The sequence below is a fragment of the Taeniopygia guttata genome, chromosome 5, assembly GCF_048771995.1.
Source record: "Taeniopygia guttata chromosome 5, bTaeGut7.mat, whole genome shotgun sequence".
Classification (NCBI taxonomy): Eukaryota; Metazoa; Chordata; class Aves; order Passeriformes; family Estrildidae; genus Taeniopygia; species Taeniopygia guttata.
This window is the reverse complement of record NC_133030.1, coordinates 49,082,330-49,103,200: the sequence shown is the minus strand read 5'-3', so window position 1 is coordinate 49,103,200 and position 20,871 is coordinate 49,082,330. Positions and strand designations below refer to the sequence as shown.

Here is a 20,871-nt window from a genome sequence, read left to right as displayed (position 1 = left end):
TTTGTGACAGACCACATGTCTGTGAGGACTGACCTAATCTCTACTGTGTAATCTCCAAAGCATTTGGGCAGGAGTCAACCTGCAATGTGCCAAGGGCACTAGCATGAGAGATTGGTAACACATAGCCCTTTACACCAAAGAATTTTAAAAAAATTTCCAAAGCTGTATTGCATACAGCTATTCTAACAATTTTAAACACTCTTTCTCTCTCTCCTTTTTGTCCAAGAAGCCTCCCCCACTACAGTCATTAAAACAATTTATTATATACTTATACACCAAGGCGTTTCTGGCTTAGCAATTTCCAGCAAGTCATTGTTAACTGCTGACTTCAAAATTACTTGTGGTGCAGTGCTCATCAGGTCATTCTGACATGTTTCAATATAAACTTCCCTTTCCTGTTTTTCCTTCACCTCTGGCAAATCAGCACTTCTACCATGGCTGTCCATGATGACTGGAAAACACTTTCCTAAGATCTGCTTTTAGCCACCAAGCCTCCACCCCAGTTTTACTGTCAGCAAACCAATTCCTTTCCTCCTCTCTCCCCACAGGCTGTCTTTCTTACAACCCAGCATTTGGCATTTAAAATATCTTCTTTTTCAGTACTATAAGCATCTAGAAAGTAGTAGTGCCTTACCTGGCACTGAAAATGGAGTTAGACTGTCCTGTTCATTTTCCTCCTCTTGGTTCCCCACAGGGATGTTTCCATTTTCAATATTCTCTTGTCTCCTGTTCTGAAGAGCTTTGCTTGAGCCATTGGCAGATTGGATTAACCGCTGGCGCTGCAGTGTCAAAACACAAAACTGCCATAGTTCAGGAAGTATTTACTTTGAGACATCTGAGTTTTGCTCTCTGTCCAGCCCCAGTCACATGAGCCATGAAGTTTCTCCTCAAAGCTTTCCTTTCAGTCAACAACAAACCTGTCAGTGGCCTACCTGTCTTCAGCAGGCATCAGCCTTCACCAGGTTAACCATCCACTTCAAAATCACTGGCAGGAGTCTTTCAAGCCATGATGGAGAATGTTGTAACACTTGTTGTTCCACCCATGTTTGCACCAATGTGGTATTCTAAAGCACTTCTCACTCAACAGCTCCCACTCATACCAGCAATAGCACCATAATTAAATGGTAACACTCAAGACACCTCTGCACAATTAAGAGCTGGCTTATGAATGACTCATTATCCAGGAGCTCTCCTTCTCAGATCCAACTCTTCTCTTCTCCCTCCTTCTCAATTCCATTTACTGAGGTAAATTTGAACTTCCTATTTTTAATTTCAAAAGCAAGACTAATCCTTGTTGCCCTTGTCCAAGTACATATAGTTCATAATTGGCCCTGTAGACATGTATAAGAATTGCTGCAGTTTCAACACACAGTAAAACAATTACAAGTATAGGTTTTAAACATCAGTTTATATACCCACTCATGCACTTGAGAATGTTAGATGCAACAGTAAATTCTTACTTTTATAAAAAAATTATTATTTTAATTAATTAGATGAGGTAATGCAGGGTTGATAAGTGTTCTCTTTTCCTGACAAACTATCAACTCCTAAAAAGTGCTCTGAAATGCCTTGAAAAATAAGGTAACTGCACAAACTGCAAAAAAAAATTCTGAAAGCAGTATCAACATACTCTAGTGAAAAACAGAAAAAAATCCTATCTGAATACTTTGTAAAACTTGTGAATATATAAGTGAGAATACATAAGACCATACATCCAAAATGCTCAAGTTTAGAGAATGTTTTTTGCAGATGTTGAAAGGGCCAAGTATCAGCTTCCTACCCATACAGCCATTAAGAATTTTTCACTGATCAATGAATTAACTTCAAGGATTACAGAGTCAACTGTTGCCATGTGCCTGGTCTGATCTTCTACTCCTGACCATAACACCTTTCACTATTTTACTGTCAAACTGAATTTTTGTTACAAATGTATTAATGGTGCTTGCTTTTAGTATGGAAGTCATAAGGCTGGCTAAACATATGAACTGTGTTATGATGCTGAAATCTATTTACTTGCCAGAGTAAATAGCTCTCAGATTTGATATTGTGGGAGCAAACTATAAAATCCTGCCTTCATAAAACCCAAGGTAGGTAGGCCAAAGATTTTACCCCTAGCGCTTCAGCAAGTTCGGAACAGCCACACTTGCCAAGTCACTTCAGCTGCAGGGTATGCAACAAGCAATATACACTCCTGACAATGTATCGAGTAAGAGATAACTGAAACTGTCCAGGGCAAATTCCACTCATGAAAATATTATGGTCCATTTTTATTTTGAGTTGACGACTACAGTGAATACTAAATAGGAAGGCAAATCTCTGAAGGAATCCTGAAGTGCTAATAATACAAGAGCAGTTTTAAAAAATTTTGGTTGTCTTGTCCATTATCCTTTTTTAACCTAACCACTTTTGTAATAATCCAAACCAATTACTCTGCTATAGATATAATCTAAATATGCACATTTGCACACACACACACACACACACTGAAGTAAACATCTTCTGTCAGAGAGATAAGGTAGTCCCTCCAATTTGACTGCCCTCCCATTAAAACAGGCAATATCATCAGCTGGGACTCAATCTTCAAATCTGTTCTCATATAGCTGCTTGAGAAAGACAGTTCTCTCCCAACCATAGGAACATGGGAGAATCTAAATTCCAGGATCACTATGAGCACAGCTCTTTGGTAACCCCTCTGCCTCATGGTCATTTTCTGTTTTCCTAATGAACGTACCTCATTAATGATGAGTCTGCTTGCCATCCGCATTCTGGTGCGTGGTCCAAACTTATTTGTGATCATAATCCGTAATCCAGCTTCAGGGAACCGGTATTTGGGAGGACTGGAGCAGATTATCTCATCCACCATCACAACACTGTTTTTGCCATACTGCTGGATCCCCTTCACTAGTGATCACAAGGGACAGAGTTAGCAGTGTAATTGACCCACCATGCGCCCCACCATCCAGAGTCAGGTCTTTCCAGGCTCAGGTGGGGGAAACATTTATCTGAATGGCAGAATTTATGAGTGACTTTCCTTTAATATTTCTGCAGCCTGGTGAATCTCCTCATCAGTTGTGCTCTGTGTTAGGTCACATGCTGGAAAGAGATTTCCCTCTACTAAGGCAGCCACCAAGTCACTGTCAGATTAGTGGGAGCAGTTTTTCCCCAGCTGTTCATGCTGTAGTACCAGTTTTCTTTGCTTATGTCCTGCTAGAGTTTTGTACCCTTTCTCTGGAAGTGTTTGCACTGTGGCAGTGTAGACAGCACTCCTGAAACCTATAAAGCTATTCCATTGGATCAAGGTGCTGCACATGCAGAAGGCCCTAATGTTGTGCTCACTCCTGGAAATCTTCACTTTACCTTCACAGAATATTACCAGTATGTCTCATATGAAAACATTTGAAATTATGACAAGAATTTTCAAGAACAAATCTATGGTTCTAACTAACTAACAAATTAAGCCTTTGTTAATATAAAGGATTTTGTACCAAGTTTAAGATAACAAAGTTAGCAAATTTCTACCATGTTAAGAAGATGTAGAGACAAAATTTTATTGGGAATCAACACAAGTACAGGCAAGGACTTTAGGATATCACCAACAAACCAATATTGTCACAAATGCTACAGACTACACAGAGCAAGCAGAGCAAGGCTCAGCAGACAGGAGACATACCCAAGTGGTGTTAGAAAGCAGGGCAGGAAATACATACATGACCATAATAAATATAATTATTACATATAATAATATGTACAGAAAAAAAATATTTGCAGCTTGTTTTCTGCTTTGCTTAGCTTGGCCTCCCCCTCTCCCTCCCCTTTTGCATTGCTACTTACATTAGGAAGAGGAGGAGAATTTAGGAGGTAGAAGTGAAAGATAATTAGTGCATGGTTCCAGTCAGGAAGCAAAGGAAATCTAAGAAAACATTCAACTCAAACAATGAAATTAAAATGGACCTGTTCTAAACACACAGAAGCCTATATTGTTACTCTTTTGCTTTGTTACAGTGTTGAATATTTTTGTTTTTCAGGAAGACTGGATTCCTGCATGCGTCTAAGTCACATCATGCAATAAAGGCTTTGCAGTCTCAAGCATCTTCTAGCACATTTGCAGTTGAAGAAATACATTCTCCATAACGATTCAACAAGAAAAACCAGCAAGCCTGTAAATCACCAATAAACATCTGTAACTTCCACCCTTCCAAGCATTTGAGTGTCTTGCCTTGTTTCACTAAAATTGCTTCAGTGAGTACACTGGGGTCACCTGAAGTGTCATAAATGTAAGATCTCTGGTTTCACAAAGAAATGTGCCTTGCTCAGAGAATCCACTCTGGAGTTGTGCTTGCAGCTTAAGATCTCTAATAGAGAATAGAACTAATAGTAATTTTACATTTGCTAAATGTAAGGGAGCAATTATCCTCCTCTATTCCAACATCTAAACCAAATTAGCCTCGCTGAGTACTGTGGCTGATGATGCAAATAAGGAGCACATCCACTCCAGTGACTCTTGGAGTGTAGCAGCTTTTCTGTGCAGGAATATACAGCCAGATAGATTTCCTAGGAATCAGCCCTCACAATCAGGACTCAACCACATAAACTTAACATTTGCTTTAGTTAAAGAAAAATAAATATTTGACAGCAATGGTAGTAAGGACAAAAAGGTCCCAGCCTCATCAGATTAACTGTTCCCAAGTGAGTTTCTCCAGAGAATTAACCAAAATGCTTCATCTTACAGTGACATGAAAAACATGGGAGCACTGAAGTTACTCTGAAACTGTTTCTTAGAGCCCTATGAAGACAGTGAGCAAACAAACATTCAGCTTTGAGAAAAGTACCATAATAAAAAACTGCTGTAGAATACCTCATACTAAATATATATTTAAGTACTGCAGCTATTCTGACTTACTGTGGCGCATTGCTCTTATTATTTTTATTATTTTCAGTTTGACTCCCTATGCCTGTAAAAAAACCCACATATCTTAGCCCCATATACTATGGACCCCATCTAAAAGCTGTCTTAAGAAATGTGAAAAGGAGAAAAGCCTTTTGCACTTCTACTTTGTGACAAACCTTTAAAAAAAACTCTACTGAGAACAGCTTTTCTTTCCAACAAACTCATTGCTCACCATCAAAGGTTCATCACCAACAACCCTGTCAAAATCAACAGAAAGCTTTCGATGACTTTAGCTCTGAAACCCAGTCCATCAGAAACCCACTTTTGCCCAAATTTCTGGTTTCAGGCAGGGGTCAAACCATGCCACCTGGTGGAAATTTGGGTCAACACAATGAAAGTCTAGGGTAATACACATTTGTGCTTTGAAAATTGGAGCAGTATTTACAAAGTACATCTAGTTTGCCTTTCCCTGTGTGTACAAAACTCACCCTTGAAATGAAATTTTTCTTATGGTGAAAATCTCTCCTTTTTCCTTCTGAAACTTGAGTGATGAATTGTTTTATATTGTACCACTGGAAGCTCTTGAAAGTCATGAAACTAGCAAGCATAAAAGAGCTTTACAGTGTTACACCTTTTACCTGCACTCTGAGCAACAGACTATCCTTGCTAGAAACAAAGTTCCTCACCCAAAGCAACTGTTCCTTTACGGGAAGTAATCAGGCTTTCCCTCTGAGGAAAATCAGATTAAGGTCAATCCTACACCTTGGTGAAGCCAAGGGAGGTTTCTTTGGCGGATCCTAAAACTGCTAACCAGTGCAAGGCAGAGGCCAGCCTCAGTTCTCTCCTTGCTATTAGCAGTGCTCCTTTCTGAAAGCTGCTGCTGGGGAAAATGCAGCTGAGCTTGTGAAGCCAGCATGTGCCAACTAAGAGGGAGTCACTGATGGATGGGTCATGGCATATTTTGAGAGAACAGGAGGGAAGAAGCTAGAGGCAGCCATGTGACAGTTTTCTAGGACAGCATCTTGACACATAAAGCAGTCAGGCTAACACTGCCATCCTCCCCTCCCACTGCTCACTCCAAATCCTTAATCTCTTCTTTCTGTACTTTTTCAGGCATGTTTGCCTGTGACAGTATCTACACTCTGGCTCTTTGAACCATTGTCTCTCCAATGAAGCACGTATTTGTGTAATGGGTGCTGAAGAAGGCAAAGGGAATCTGACTGGAACTGCAGTATCAGTGCATCTTTGAGGCAAAATCAGAAAAGAAATCTGACGTGGACAGTTGCTTGTGGAGCTTTATTGCTTCTTTTCTGCATGTTCTTCACAAGCATTCAATAATCTACACATTTCCTTGAAAAGGGAATAGATGGACAGGCAAGCAGCCTGTGCTACTGTCTCTTTACCACAAGGGCTAGAGAGGAGAGCCTGCTGGGAGATGACATCAGAACCCAACAAATTCCTTTAAACTAAAATCCACTAATATCTGTGGTGTTTAAATGGATTACCCTTTTCTCACTTGAATACAGGAAGCATCTGCAGAACCTTGCATGGACACAAATCCACATGCAAGTGACAGACCTCACTATATCAAAGTCAATGCTCCCAAAAGTTCATTACAAAATTAGATGAAAGTATTTCAAAGTCACCATCATTTAATCATGCTACAATGTCCCATGAGAAATAATTTTAAATTAGTATTGTCTAAACACCTTATCTAGGACCAGAGCAGCAGTGTGCTGTCACTGAATAAACCTATACCTACAGGTATAGCTACCTGTATACCTGTAACTTAAAGAAATCCCAGCCTAAACACTAAAAGCAGAAAAGAGTGGGATCGTCTGAGTCTGTTCTAAATTCCTGTTTGGCATTATTTGTTATTACATGGGGATCTTTCCAATGCTACTGACATTGCTGATGAGCTCAGCCTCCTAGAATGGGAGATGTGTGCAATGAACAAAGTGAGGAGACCTCACTCGTTAAGAGCAGCCCAACTGCTCACTAAATTACATGGTTTGTGCTTTGAAAGTGGAAGGATTTTGCTCTATAGAGAAAAGGGAGAATGGAAGAGAAGAGAGGTAAGACAAAGATAAAAACAGGCTTAGAAAGCAAGCCAAAAATATCCAGGTATTTTTGCTTACTTTCTGTACCACAAGCTGGATATCATCTTCTTTCCTTTATGACAAAAACACAAATAGCAAAGAACCTGCATTTTTGAATTTTACATCTGTGTCTGGTGAGGTATACAGACTATTTAGGCACGTGAAAACCAGTCTTCTGACGATCTGAACTCAATGTGTAACCCCTCTTGCCCACTGATCTGCCCATGTAATTTCCTTCAACATGCACATCTCAACTTCTCATTCCAAACTAATTTTTGAAGTGAAAATTGTTTTCTTCTTGGTAAAAAAAGTGTATTTCTTTCACAATGTTGTAGATCATCACAGAACAGGAAATAAAAAGGGAGCAAAATTGCCAATGTGCAAAGCAGCTTTTTTCAGAATATAGAAAAAAAATATATTTTTTTTATAATGTGGCAATCTGACTGCTGAATGATCAAGTTAACCCTGCTTACAATTGAATAGTGACATTGTTTTGATCTGCATAAACTATTGTTTTTCCAAGTCCTGTCTGCTCAGCCTTACCTTTCCATAGTAATGGAATGGATGGGTCATCACAACTAGAGGCATAACATTTATTACCATCTTCCAGCTCATTGTTGACTGTGTCACCATTTCCAACATTCTTGCTTTTAAGGCTGAAGAAATTTTGCATCCTCACATTGTACCTGAAAGTGCAAAGAAAAGGTCTCTAAAAAGGTTGGATTTTTACATTTTCTTCGCAAACTTTAAAACCATCTGAGAACAACTTATGCAGGCAAGCAGGAAAGCCTAGATGCATGTTCTCTGACAATTAATAAGGAGTGAAGAGAAAGGACTGTCCAACTCAGTGGCAAGCTGATAGGAAAGCAAGGACTGCACCTATCTCTCATGACATACAGCGAACTGCAAAAAGGCACTAGAGCAGATTTAGTGAAGGTAAAACACTGGAGCTGTTGATTTTGGAGCCAGGACACTCACTATAGAGCAGCTTCTTTCCTCCTGCATCATCTCACAATTCACCTCACTGTCTCCTTCAGTACTGTGTTCCCTGTGGGAGGGTTCTTGAGCATTTCTGGGACTGCTCACCATACCCTTCTAAAGACAGAATATATCTATTTTAGCACTAGGGTGGGATCTAAGAGGGCTGTCAATGAGCTCTGCTAAGACTTGATGTAGGAGAAAAGGGAGTTCCAACAGGGTGATTTGTGAGGGGAAGGCACCAAGGGATACAAGTCTAAGCAACTTGCAATAGAAGGGTGGACTCAGACACTTGCAGTAACAGTCAGACCTCTGACTCTCCTGTCAGAGGCAGTGACACAACAGAAGAAGACACCAGTAAACAACTAAGATGAGATGGTCTGAAGATAAATACATGCTTAGCACCCTATCTAATGTTATTTGACCTTGTTCTCCAGGGAGTATACAATATGTGTAAGAGCTGACATGATAAGTGTTTACAATCCAGAGGGCCCTACAAACTTTTCATATACCTTTGTATAAATAAGATTTTTCTCAACTTTTTCTAAAAGCTACTTTACCTCTGTGCACTATGAAAAGGATGCATGAAAGTATTTGCTGCTGATTAAGCACAAACATAGAATTAAAGTGGTAAAGCATAAAACCCAACAGATCTAACACAGAAACATGACTGGCTGTACTGCCCTCAGGGAAGAAGGCCAAGGACAAAACAAGACCAAAAGAATGATGGTCAGTTAACATCTAAAGGGTACAGCAAGGAGAAGTACTTACTTCATGATAAGTATGTAGAATGAATACATAATGATGAGTACAAGGCTTTCCCACCTCAAAAAGACAGAAAGAAGTGTTAGAAGGCCATTCAAACAGCTGTATGCTTTACAAATTTTATGTAGGAGTGTGCCTTAAACATCTGGTACAAGTCACATTTGTGCACACAGGACTCACATCATTAAGATTAGATGGTGTCTCAGCAGAATGAGAGGGGAAGCAGACTCTCAAGTTTCAATAAACATGCAAATAAAATGCAATGCAAGTATTTCAGAAATGTGCTATACAGACTGAAACCACAGCTACCCTCTGAGGATCATAACACCAAGGCCTTCAGCAATTCAGTGCTGAAGCACTGGCCAGGCACTTTGAGAGCACTGTTTTCTAACAGTGCTGTGATCTTCCTCTAGGATTCACACTGGAGTGTTCATTGGAACACCTGGCATCCCATAAATGTTAACAGTCAGAATCCAAGCAGAAGAGTTTTGATTACCCTCTCTGCACATGGGAATCTTCAGGCCTTACACAGAGCCTATGTACTTCCTTAATCTTTCCTGGCTCTTACATTTTCTTTTTGTTTTTTGTGACCACCATAAAAACTAAGCCCAAACAAAATACACAGGATTTCAATCCAGCTCATACTCTCAGTGTGTAGAATGAAAATCAATTATGCTACAACTCTATTTTCTAGTGAGCCTTGTGGCAAATAAAGGAGTGCATGGAATAATTTATACAACTTACCATTCTATTTCCTCATCATATATGAACTAGAAGAAGGAAAAAAAGGAAACATAAATTTCTCTGATCTATCTCAAAAAACTGTCAAATTTCTTCAGCAAGTATCAGCCACATCTAGACAGACCTACTCAAGTTTTGACCCGTTCTAACCAGAATTTACACTGTATGGACTGTGCCCCTCACAAAATACAAACCTTGTGAACAAGGCCTGGGTCTCTGCCACGGGCTGTTTTAAGAACTATTAAGGAAAATGGTGCAAGCATGTTGAAGACAGGCAGATACGTACTCATGTACCCACATGCTATCCAGTGCAAATGACAGCAAAGTCACTTATTCCAAAAAAACTTAACTCTTGAGTCCTTTTAGCAGCTAGACTAGCTGTAGCAGAGCAGGCAGCCATTTTACTTCTCTTGGGTCAAATGGTTATACACATTTTATTCCACCCCGCGCAACTGCTGTTACTGAATACGCAGCTAGTGATCCACTTGTATTACAAAGTACAGACTAATGGATTCTTCCCTGCCTTGGCACCAGACACGTTAAATGTGTACATTCAACAACTACTACACTGCTCTAGATGAACAAAGTGGTATCTCACCTGTGCTCTACATGGAAAAACTTACCCAGAATTGGAAATAAAATTATTGTGTAGAAGCAAGAAACAGCCACCTTCTCTATTTAAAATAGATGTGTAGCTCAAAATTTTTCACTTCCACAACAAGCAGTCTCTTAGGTCTGGGGAGAGTGTTATCTGCACTGTGTAACAGTATCCTACTTATCTGCAGACCTTTACAAACCCTAGGTACAAAATGAATGGACATTGATGGACATGGTGGGCACATATTCCATGGGGATGTATGAAATTTTCATATTTATACAACACTGTGTAGCTCAGTTCTCACTTCCAGATGCCACTAGAACTAGCTAAGAAAATAATTATTTGCCAGTTTGTATCAATAGTGAGCAGGCTGGTCCTCCAAAAATTCAAGCACTGAAACACAGTAAATGATAAGAGAGCTACTTACCACAATAAGTACGATGACAGATATTGTGTAGTATATAGAATCCCGGAACACTGCCCACTGGGTGAGACAAACCACCTGAAAAACACCACACCTTCAGCCAACAAAAATATGGGATTTCAAAAACAAACAAATAAAAAAGCCCCTATCTTAAAATAACTTAGGTACGTAAGCAGAGTAATTATTACTATTATTAGCAACAATTCTGAAACCAAATGCAGTTTCATGCTACCATGAAGATGTATCAGTCTGTTAGACAGTGGATCTATAATAAACATGAGTAATAAAAATCATATAGAAACTTCCATTATTGAAATACATTTCTTACTAATGATACTTGATTTGGTTATAATTTCAATTGTAAAGTAAAATTCATTGTACTGCAGCAAATCAATTGTTCCTCGTTCCTTTTATTTGTGGATATACTTGACTTACTACCTGAAAATATATGATAAACAGTTTAACCATCTATTGAGTAAATGGAGCAAATCTCATGCTTGTGCCCCAGATTCATTGACTGTCATCAGTACCAGGAAGGATCAGCAGATGCCAATGATCAGTTGACTATAAAGACATTATTGTATGAAGAGGAACCAGTTTCCTCTGTATGCTACATGTTCAGAGTGCTGACACTATAGCTGAACTTTTTGGAAACATTCACTATTTGTAAAGCATTTGTAAATTCTTTCCAATCTTTGAAGCTTTTCACAATGTCATTTTTGTTTGTGATTTTGTCCTTTTTTTTTAAATATATGCTCATGGAAACCCCTAAATTGTAAGCAATTGAACTCTGTAAAGACAAGTATCTTACTAACCTGTCCTGCAAACAGTCCACAGACACCAACAATGCAGAGGATGTTGAAAACTGCTGAACCAACAATGGTTCCAACTCCTACATCTCCATGAGTGATAAATACACCTGCAGAAGAAGCAAAATATACATAACTACACCTGTCATTTAATTTTAGGTCTACTTGTGAAGTAGAGATTGTTTCAAAGAAGATAACCAAAACATGTTTCATAATTAAGGCTCACTTCTCTGTGTAATAATTTGTGCTTTTAGTCTAGCTAACAGCTCCCTATCTGTGGATTAGAACCTCTACATATATAATTTTAGTAAATGATTTCTTAACTAGTTAGTTCAACAGTTTGACAACTTAGTTTTCAGCTGTGTCACATCCCTCAACCAGCTAGCCACAGTGCTTCTGGTGCAGCCCAGGATATAGTTGGTTTTCTGGGCTGCAAGTGCACACTGGCTGCACAGTGACAGATCATGATGAGCTCATCATCCAACACCCCCAAGACTTTCTCCTCAGGGCTGCTGTTAATCTATTTCCAAATATATCAAATTACTTCTCAAGGGACTTCAATAAATCTCTTCTTTTGCGTCCTGTGTTCAGAATCAGACATTCTGCTCCGTGTTTTGAGAGAAGACTCACAGTTCCATGAGATATTTTGAGTAGTTAATGATACCATGAACCACAGACTAGCTGACAGCTGCAATCGCTGATTATAAATTGTCAGAAGAATGGGTACCTGTGCTTGATCTGCTGCTGATTTTTTAACAGCAGATCTCAAAAAAGCTTGTGTGTGGGCTCCATACCTATAACAGATGCAAAGAGTTCTGGGGTGGAGCTCCCTGCTGCCATGAATGTGGCTCCAGCAACATCTTCACTCAAATGTAGTTTCTAGAAGAAAACAATTGGCAATTTCAGCACTGCTGTTGTATTTACATTGTGGAGTTCTACAGTTATATATGTAAATGAATAGCCAATTGTGGCTTACATAAAGCTGATTAAAGTATCTCTGCAGATTCAAAAGGATTGTAAACATATCAAATTGTTTTAATTAATTTACTTCTGTAACTCTAAACACAGTCATTCAATTCCCCAACTCTTAGGGCTTCTAAAATTCAAAAATGAAAACCTGTAACAGAAAAATACAACCTTTGTGAATAAATCCTATGAACAGCAGGCTTGACTCTGGCTTCACTTTTCAACTGTGTTAATCAAAAGTGAGTCCGCTGACACAGGTAAAATTAGTCCAGTTAGACACAGAGAGGGTGTGTGGTGGAGAGATCTATTTTTATGATGGTGTCTCTTAAGCTCTAATAGGATATAGATAACTTAGAGTTCTCAGACCAGCAAAAACACGTGCAGGTCCACAAGTGGTTTGTATCAATTTAGCAGTCTGAAGATCTTTCCCTTGAACTATAAACATGGTTTTATGGAAGAGCTTTTTCCTTTTCGAGAGTCTCTAGGATCATCTTTAGTATACTATTTTTCTTTCAAGGATAGAAAATCAACTAGTGACAAAAGGAGAAGTAAAAAATCCTGTATTTTTCAAGCAGTTTGCCTGAAAACATCTTAAGCAGATAACAATGGCATCCTACACGTCTTGACAAAACATAAACACAAATATGATCTACTACCAGTCATACTGCTGCAGGAACTCAAACCTAGGTGTTCTGTCTGAACTCTTTGTAGCTGTTTAAATGTTCGGCAGGAATGTGAGATAAAATGCAAATATTTTATGAAGGATCAGTAACCAGTAATTGGTACAACCAACTGGTATAACTTAAATATAGTATCTAATGTGCATGCTGAATACTGAACATCTGGAAAGGGATAGAAAATATCCCAAGTGAGTATTTAACTACTCCCTTATTATTCTATTTGTTCTTCTACTGATGAGTGTAAGCTTACAACTCTGAGTACCACCAACAGGTATTTAGTACATTTAGCAACAGGAAAAGAGAGTTTTAAACTAGTTACAGAAAAAAAAAACCCAGGAGTTTTTCCACAAAATTATCAAAATTATCACTCTTATTTTTGTTTAAAAGCAAAGGAGATGAGATTTTCATTTCATGTTTAAAAAGAAGTTAAAATCTACATTTGTATTATGTATTTATTTTGTTCACCAATATCATACTCACCACAACAATTACATGCCATGTACTAATTCTACTCTGTCACAATCAACTCAGTTAGAATACTAAATATAATTTTGTAAAGCCTTCTCAAAAATTAAAGGCATTACGTTACTTTGCATATAAAATCTGCATTCTGATTCCATATCCAAGGCACATACTTTTCTCAAGGATTTTCTTTTTTTTCCATTTTTGCTAGGATCACATATACTTCCTCTCTCCTGACACGGTGGTAGACGTGCAATAAGATTTGCATAGCCACCACATTAATTTTTCTATCTATGGTATCCTTCCTCAGGTTAGTTTTCAAAAAAGGAGTACAATAATAAATCCAACTCATCCACAACCCATACCTCTCCTAGTTACATGCTTCAGGTATTTAAGAGTGGGCTTTGTCATTCGATCTCATTAAAACTTTTTTTTTTTTTTTTCTGCCAGAGGAACAAGTGTGCACAGACCACTGGTTCATTTTTCTGATGGAAAATAATATCTCTAAATAATATTCTCTAAATAAATTTCTAAAAGAGTAATAATGTTCATTAACATACCTCACAAATTTTCTCTAAGGATGGAACAAAGAAGTCATCACATACTATGGCCAAAGCATAAAACATATAAAGAGCCTGTAAAGAAAATAAATTCAGGGAATACTTCAGATTTTTCCTGTATATGGAAAGAGGAAAAAAGGTAATGCTACCTTTATTCAAACTAGCAGAAATATATAGCTTTACTTTTTATTTAATTCCAAATAAAAGTCTCCCTGTTGATAAATTTATGACATAAAACCAGATTTTCGAATGTAAGATCTAATTTGGAACATTTGTCAGACCCTAAAATATGAAAGGTACCACACTTAAACAGAACAGGATGCCACAATAGATTTCATATAATGAGTTATGTAGTCATCCTCTATACTTTTAACTAACTATCAGATCAAGTAATTAAATAGAAAATAAAACTAGGCCGATTAACAATATTCAGGAAATATTTATACCTGGAAATAAGTGGACTCTGACCACGGATCACTGCACCAAACACCTAGAAATGATCCTGGTTCCCTGCATACATATGATTCTCCCACTGTCTTATGCAGCTTTATGTGCTGTGCCCATGCAGTGGGCTTAATCCTGCTGGTGTCCATCAAACAGAACTCCTTTATACTTTAATTTCCCCGAGCTGGGAATGAAAAGCTGGAGCTTGCAGGCCTCATTTGCTTTGTTTTTTAATACAATATTAAAAAAAAAAATCCACATGATATTTTCTATATTTCTTTAAGGTTGGTTTGGGGTTTTTAAAATTGTAATTACATCTATTGCATAGAGGCATAAAAGAAAAGAAAGAGACTCAAGAAACTTCCACATCATGCTTAATGTCATCAGTGTAGGAATCCCAAACTCTGACTATATAACATGAAATAAAATTCATGTGATCCATTCTGCCAGGATTTTATCTCCAAGGGAATGAATTAATAGGTTCTGCAAATTCAGACTTGCATCCTTTTCTTAAATAATGGAGTCACAGAATAATTTAGGTTGGAAAAGACCCTTAAAATCATCAAGTTCAACTGTTAATCCAACAATACCAAGTCCACCACTATACCACGTCCCCAAGGTGTTACCTTTTAAGGAATTGTACTCATATTAGAAATACTCAAATCAAACTATTAAAAACTTCTTGATATATAGAGAACTCTACTTAGTAAGGTCACTATGATAACTAATAGCTTATCAAAAAATAAAAGTAGAATGAGTAACATAAATGAAAACAAAAATAAAGCACAGTAGAGGAAAACTTACAGCAATGATATGAAGCAGAATTCCTCCTTGCTGACGTTCTTTATTTGTAAATATATCTTCAGGAAACTCATTAATGGCTGAAAGAAAAACATATATTTTTTAAAAAATGTACACAGCATGTATAAACGGAAGAATGAAAAATAGGGAAGCATCTGCAGAAACATATGACCAAACATAAGTGCCTCTTCTGATGTATGATATTACAGCTTGCCATTTCAGAATTTCTTTAGTGCTCTGTAGTTTTGAGACACTGTGTAATCACAGTTGATACTCTTACAGGAACACAGTACAGGATAATTCACAAACTACAGGTCAAGATGAAGCAATCTGCAATGCTTTAATCTATTTTATATATCTTATAACCATTTTAAGATGCCAACAGAAGCATATATGTATGTAACAGCAAGTAGGTTCCTTCTAGTAATACAGTGCTGTATATAGTAATATCTACTATAATAAAATATTATTCCCTTCATGAGAGTAGAATACCTTCTGAAATAATACTGAAATACTATTAACTTTAAGAACTTATTGTCAGTTACATTAACTGACAAAAGCAAAAATTTTCAAAGTTATTCCCTACCATGAAATAATGTATGGCAAAAATTAGAAAGCACACAAGGCATGTGTTTTTTAATAAATTCTGCCTATTAAAAACTAATATTATCTGAAGTGATTAGTAACTAAAAATTCTTTAAGAAAACTTCCTTAATGGAAGGGAAGTGGGAGAAAAGACCCAGATCTACAGCTGCTTACACAATATGGTTGTTCTTACATCACTGGTTGAAATACCATGCCCGCATGGATGTATTCAGGACACACACACCATTCACACTGCAACCCCCACTTTGTCCTCTGTGCCCTCCATTCCAGCTGTGAGAACACAAATAGGACAGCAAACAACAGAGCCTTGGCCTGAGTCTCTAGCAATGATAACAGCACCCTGCACATGAGGCAGATCTTTTCACATAATTGGATGCAAAGGTGTGCAGCTCCCATCACAGGCACTTTGTGCCAGAAGTGCCACCCCCTTACTGCCACCACATGGCAGAAGGAATATGTCCCTGTTCCCTATCTTGGCAACCTGGATGTGTCATCTGGGAAGCTATTACCTAATGGTAATTTTATTCAGATGACTGTATAACATTTCACAGAGCAATGTTAAAAATGGATAAGTTAGTAAAAACCAAAGTTGTAAGAAGCATTAATAAAAATCACAATTTTTCTAATATTTCTAAGGTGACTTTACTTCTGTGAAGTTAATACCAAATAGGGAATCCCGAGGACATCAAAAGTAAGAGCTAGAAAATAAAAACTAGTGTAGGCATCCAATCACAAAACAAAAGCAAAGCAGCATCACTGCAAACTGTCTTGCTTCATAGACAGTGATAACAGTATATTCTGGTGATAACAGCATTAGTAATAAATAACTACTTGTAATAAACACCTGCTTGTCTCACAGAGGTCATATTACATGAACTAACACAAAGACAGCTTATCTCAAAGATATTGCTCCTCTCTACAAAGAACTCATGGTGTGCAGTTTTTCTCACAATGAGACAATTCAAAATCTTCTATAAAAGTCAGGGAAATTAAACAAAGCTCTGGAGCTTGTTAGGCAAGATTTCTTCCTTAATGAAGTGGACACTTAGCAGTGAGTTCCAAGGTACAGTATAGAGTTTTACTGTATCAACATTTGCTGTCATTATGGCTTTATTATCCTAACAATCACAGGTTTGGACTAACAAACATCTATAAATTCTGTATACCTTATCTACATGCACTGTTCTTTATTTACTAGCTGTATCATGGCTTTAGTATTTTAAACTATTTGTTTTTCTTACCTACTGCCATGATAACCTGGTTTCTCAGGAAAAAGCTGTTTGGATTCCCTTGGGTCCTATTTTAGGCCTGGGAATTCAACAACACTTAACTAAGGGGGGCAGTGGCATTCCCTCATCTGTATAAGCTGACAGAGGGAATATGACATTATCAGAGTCTGAGAGAGCAGTCTGCCCTCGTGGTACAATCTGATGCATGTGCACAGCAAGGCACTGCTCTGCTTCACACTGAGATATTTGCTCATGTACGAGAGATGGAGTTATCTGTCTGCCTGAGTGGGAGCTACATCTCCTTGGTTTCTACTGAAAAGAGACAGAACAGATGGGAGAAGATGAAATGAAGAGCAGTGCATCTAATGGGGCTAACCTTTGCCAAAAAAAAAAAAAAAAAGAGGGGAACATACACCCATCATTTTAAAACCAGATAGAAATACAGAAATATTTATCCTGCTGGTACTGTTGCAAACTCATGGGTCCTGCAGCTCATCCTATCCAGCACAGATCTCAGGAGGAAGGGAGGACACCAAGAAAGTCAAGTCTATATTGAAATTGGCATCAATCTGTAGCTTGTTCCCTCTCTCCAATCCTTAAACGAGTGGGGAAACAAAAGCACCTTATCCAGTTACGACTTGGAGCAGACGCCACCGCCTTTTTCTCTGAGTCATGGACATAAAAAAATCCTTGATTATGGCATGACAGAAAGCATGATTCACCTTAGATAAAAAGCTCTGGCTGAGCTGCCTGTGGCTAAAGAGCTATACAAGGCATGCAAAGAGCATGGCTCAGAGCAGCATACAAGAGCAGCTGCACAGCCTAAGCTGCCTGCTTGGCTCTGAAGCAAAGAGCTGGCACGAAGCAGCTGGGGCAACCCCGGCATGCTGGTGACACCTGCCCTGACGTAGGCTGTTAGCAGATTAATTCTGGGTACCCTGAGAGCATTGTTCCCACATGCCCTACCCATACTCTGACAGGCAGGCTGCCAATGGAGTGAAGTTTCAGAATCTCTTAAGCCTGACAACCATCTCAACAACCACGTGGATCTGTGGTTTTATAACCTGCCTTGACATGTGATTTCTTCACCTTATTAGCAGTTGATTTACTCACAACAAACATGCCAAGTCTTAACACCTGCTAAGTGTTCAAGCCAGCTACATCTCTTAAGGTTTTTCCTGACAGGGGAAACAGATCTGTAGATTTTTGAAGGCTATGTCCAATCAGCTCTGCCTTTGCAGGACGGGGGTTAGGCACATGATGTACACAAAAGCTCAATGCCCCTTTTAATGCTTACATCTTGCTCCTCTGCCCCTTCAGGCCCTGTTATAGCTACAGATTGCAATGCCTACCCCTTCACCCTGGCATTTAGGGACTGTTGATCATCAGACTCACCCAGAACTGATGTGTAAGGGGATGAAGGATAGACAGAAGACACAATTACATACTTCCACTTTTACCCCTTCAATAACCATATTCACAAGCCAGTCTGAATACTTAAAGTTTGTGTCATTTGTTTAAGCACTACAAACAGCTTTAGGCACCTCTGCACTAAAGTATATTTCTGCTTGTGTGCAATTCCCTTCCCATGCTCCAGATCCTCATTTTCCCCAGGCTTGGTGTTTTGTCCATACACATGTACTTGTGCCTCAGTGGCATTGAACAAACTCATCTCTGTGTAGAAGTGAGCTTCTTTGTACCTGTCAAGCAAATGCATGCATCATTACCTGATGTCAGCAGCGAGATGTCAAGAGTTTGTGTGACTGGAGTTGAACTGGCAACAGACTTCATGGTACTGCAGATTGTACTAATTCAGAACTCTGTACTCATCTGCTGCAAGATTTGATTGAAAGCCAGAAAATCATCATTCCTTCCAGCTACATCTCCCTGAATGCAAGGGTCCTATATCAGCTGAGTTGCAATGAATAGAATGTCTTAGAACTACTCTTGCTGTTAGAACATTTGTGACTTTAGCCCATACAGCTAAATCAGTGCATTCAAAATCAGTGCACTGGGAAGATTTTTACAGAAAGACAGTTAGCAACTTCGAAAGCATCCTCCCATGTTGTCTTTACCATGAATGTCAAAAGGGTCAGTCCCCTGTCATGTTTCACCTATTACTTCAGATGCTGAAGTGGTACAGTCTCAGAAGGACAACAATGACCACAGTACATGTAGATAGTCTCAGGGAACAACATAATAAACTCAGCTAATCCTCCTGCACAACCTGTGCACTGTAAATATTGTGACAGTAATTGTGTACTTGAGAAAAGAATAGCAGGTAGCTTTTGCTCATAAAAAAGTATTGACTTCAGTGATGTAATGTAGTATTAATACCAGAAACAAAGTTAAACCCAAAGATCTTACCATCACAGTGAAACTAGTTTACTCAAATATAAAATGTGTCATATCAAAGTCCTCCTTTTTAATAATACTTCCTAAATTAAATGGATTTGAATAGTCAGTAGAAAATCATAATTATGCAATAGTACATTAAAGGTATATTTCTTTTCACGAGCTAACAGGTCCTTAACTCTAAATTGGCAGTGAAGAAAAACAGTACACTCAGCAAGCACATTTAAACATGAAAGCTGGTAACATACAAATCTTAAAAGGACCACAGAAGAAATAAAGAACAGTTCACTGATCATGTCAGATGCCCTCTGGAAAAAGTAGGAATTATCAAGCTTTAAGCTCCTATTCCCATTAGACAGCTGTTTCCAGTTTTCTGTAGCAGGATGACTTGTGGATTTTCCCTATTTTTTTGCTGCATACTAACCTAGGCAGTGGTCTTACAGCAAATCAGGAATGTGTCATTCATAGAAATACACATTTATTTGAAAAATTTTGCAAGTACACTTCTGTAGAGATAACTCTTTAGTAAACTTGTCTCATGAATTATACTACCTGAGCAACAATAAGGCAACAATAACAATAAACCAAATGAAGTGCAATGAAATTATCTGAAACACCACCCAACTTCTTCAAGAGGCATTTGTGCATCCATATAAAACTATGTGATGCCAAAAATCAAGCTTTCTATTTGCAGGCAAAGTACCATCTGGCAGGAGGCACACTAAGCATACTCCTCCATACCCCTCACCTCATAAACAGTAGAATTATGAGCAAATTTTGTTGCTCTGATATATTAATTCAATTTACATTGCTCAACCAAAAGAGGACTCCCAAGTGTGATCATATGGGCAATGGAAAAGTGGCAGCTTATGAAGCAAATAACTAAGTCAACTCTCAACCATGAAATCCATTTTATATATGATTTTAAAGAATGGTATTATGAAATAGCCTTGAAAATTCTCTTTCCAACAGTATGAAGTTATGAAAATATATATACAAAACTGGATTAGCTGCAATTAAAATTAGAATACCTTAGGATTTAATAAGAATCTTAGAAACTTGTGTTTCTTCTCTCTTTTACAAAAAAAGAAAAGTATTTTCACTCATTAAGTCAATGTCAAACAATGAAAAAACACATTAAGAATTATCTACCAACCAAAAAATTAAAAGGCCTGATGAAATTCTAGTTCCTGATCTAGGGGACTCAATGAGGACACAAGAATACAAAAGTACTGCAACACAAGGATGCATCCACATACCAGAGAGCAGCGTTTCATGAATTAACCTTTGTGTTACTCAAAAAAAGAACTCTAAAAGGTTCCTAAGGTTTAGAATCATGTTTTGCTTGGTTTTTTCTCTCTGGCCTCCAGACCATTCATACAATTTCTGAACTGTTTTAGTATCTTCTCTTATTAGGATACAAGTTTTCCACTAAGCATGAGTGTATTCTTCAAAATGCTACCTAC

General features: G+C 38.1%; 1 protein-coding gene across 4 annotated transcripts in view; it reads right to left on the bottom strand.

Moving 5' to 3' along the window:
* SLC24A4 (solute carrier family 24 member 4) overlaps nt 1-20,871 on the bottom strand; it is an 87,857-nt gene that overhangs the window by 21,825 nt on the left and 45,161 nt on the right. For 3 of the 4 annotated variants that reach the window (XM_072930349.1, XM_072930350.1, XM_072930348.1), the window contains exons 3-12: nt 15,219-15,295; nt 13,971-14,045; nt 12,097-12,181; nt 11,309-11,412; nt 10,497-10,571; nt 9,475-9,500; nt 8,737-8,790; nt 7,531-7,673; nt 2,732-2,901; nt 635-779 (exon numbers count right to left, since the gene is read on the bottom strand). In XM_072930349.1, the coding sequence (XP_072786450.1) occupies nt 635-779; nt 2,732-2,901; nt 7,531-7,673; nt 8,737-8,790; nt 9,475-9,500; nt 10,497-10,571; nt 11,309-11,412; nt 12,097-12,181; nt 13,971-14,045; nt 15,219-15,295 (954 nt within the window). The remainder of the gene's footprint in view (nt 1-634; nt 780-2,731; nt 2,902-7,530; nt 7,674-8,736; nt 8,791-9,474; nt 9,501-10,496; nt 10,572-11,308; nt 11,413-12,096; nt 12,182-13,970; nt 14,046-15,218; nt 15,296-20,871) is intronic. The other variant, XM_041716626.2, reaches the window with a different exon arrangement.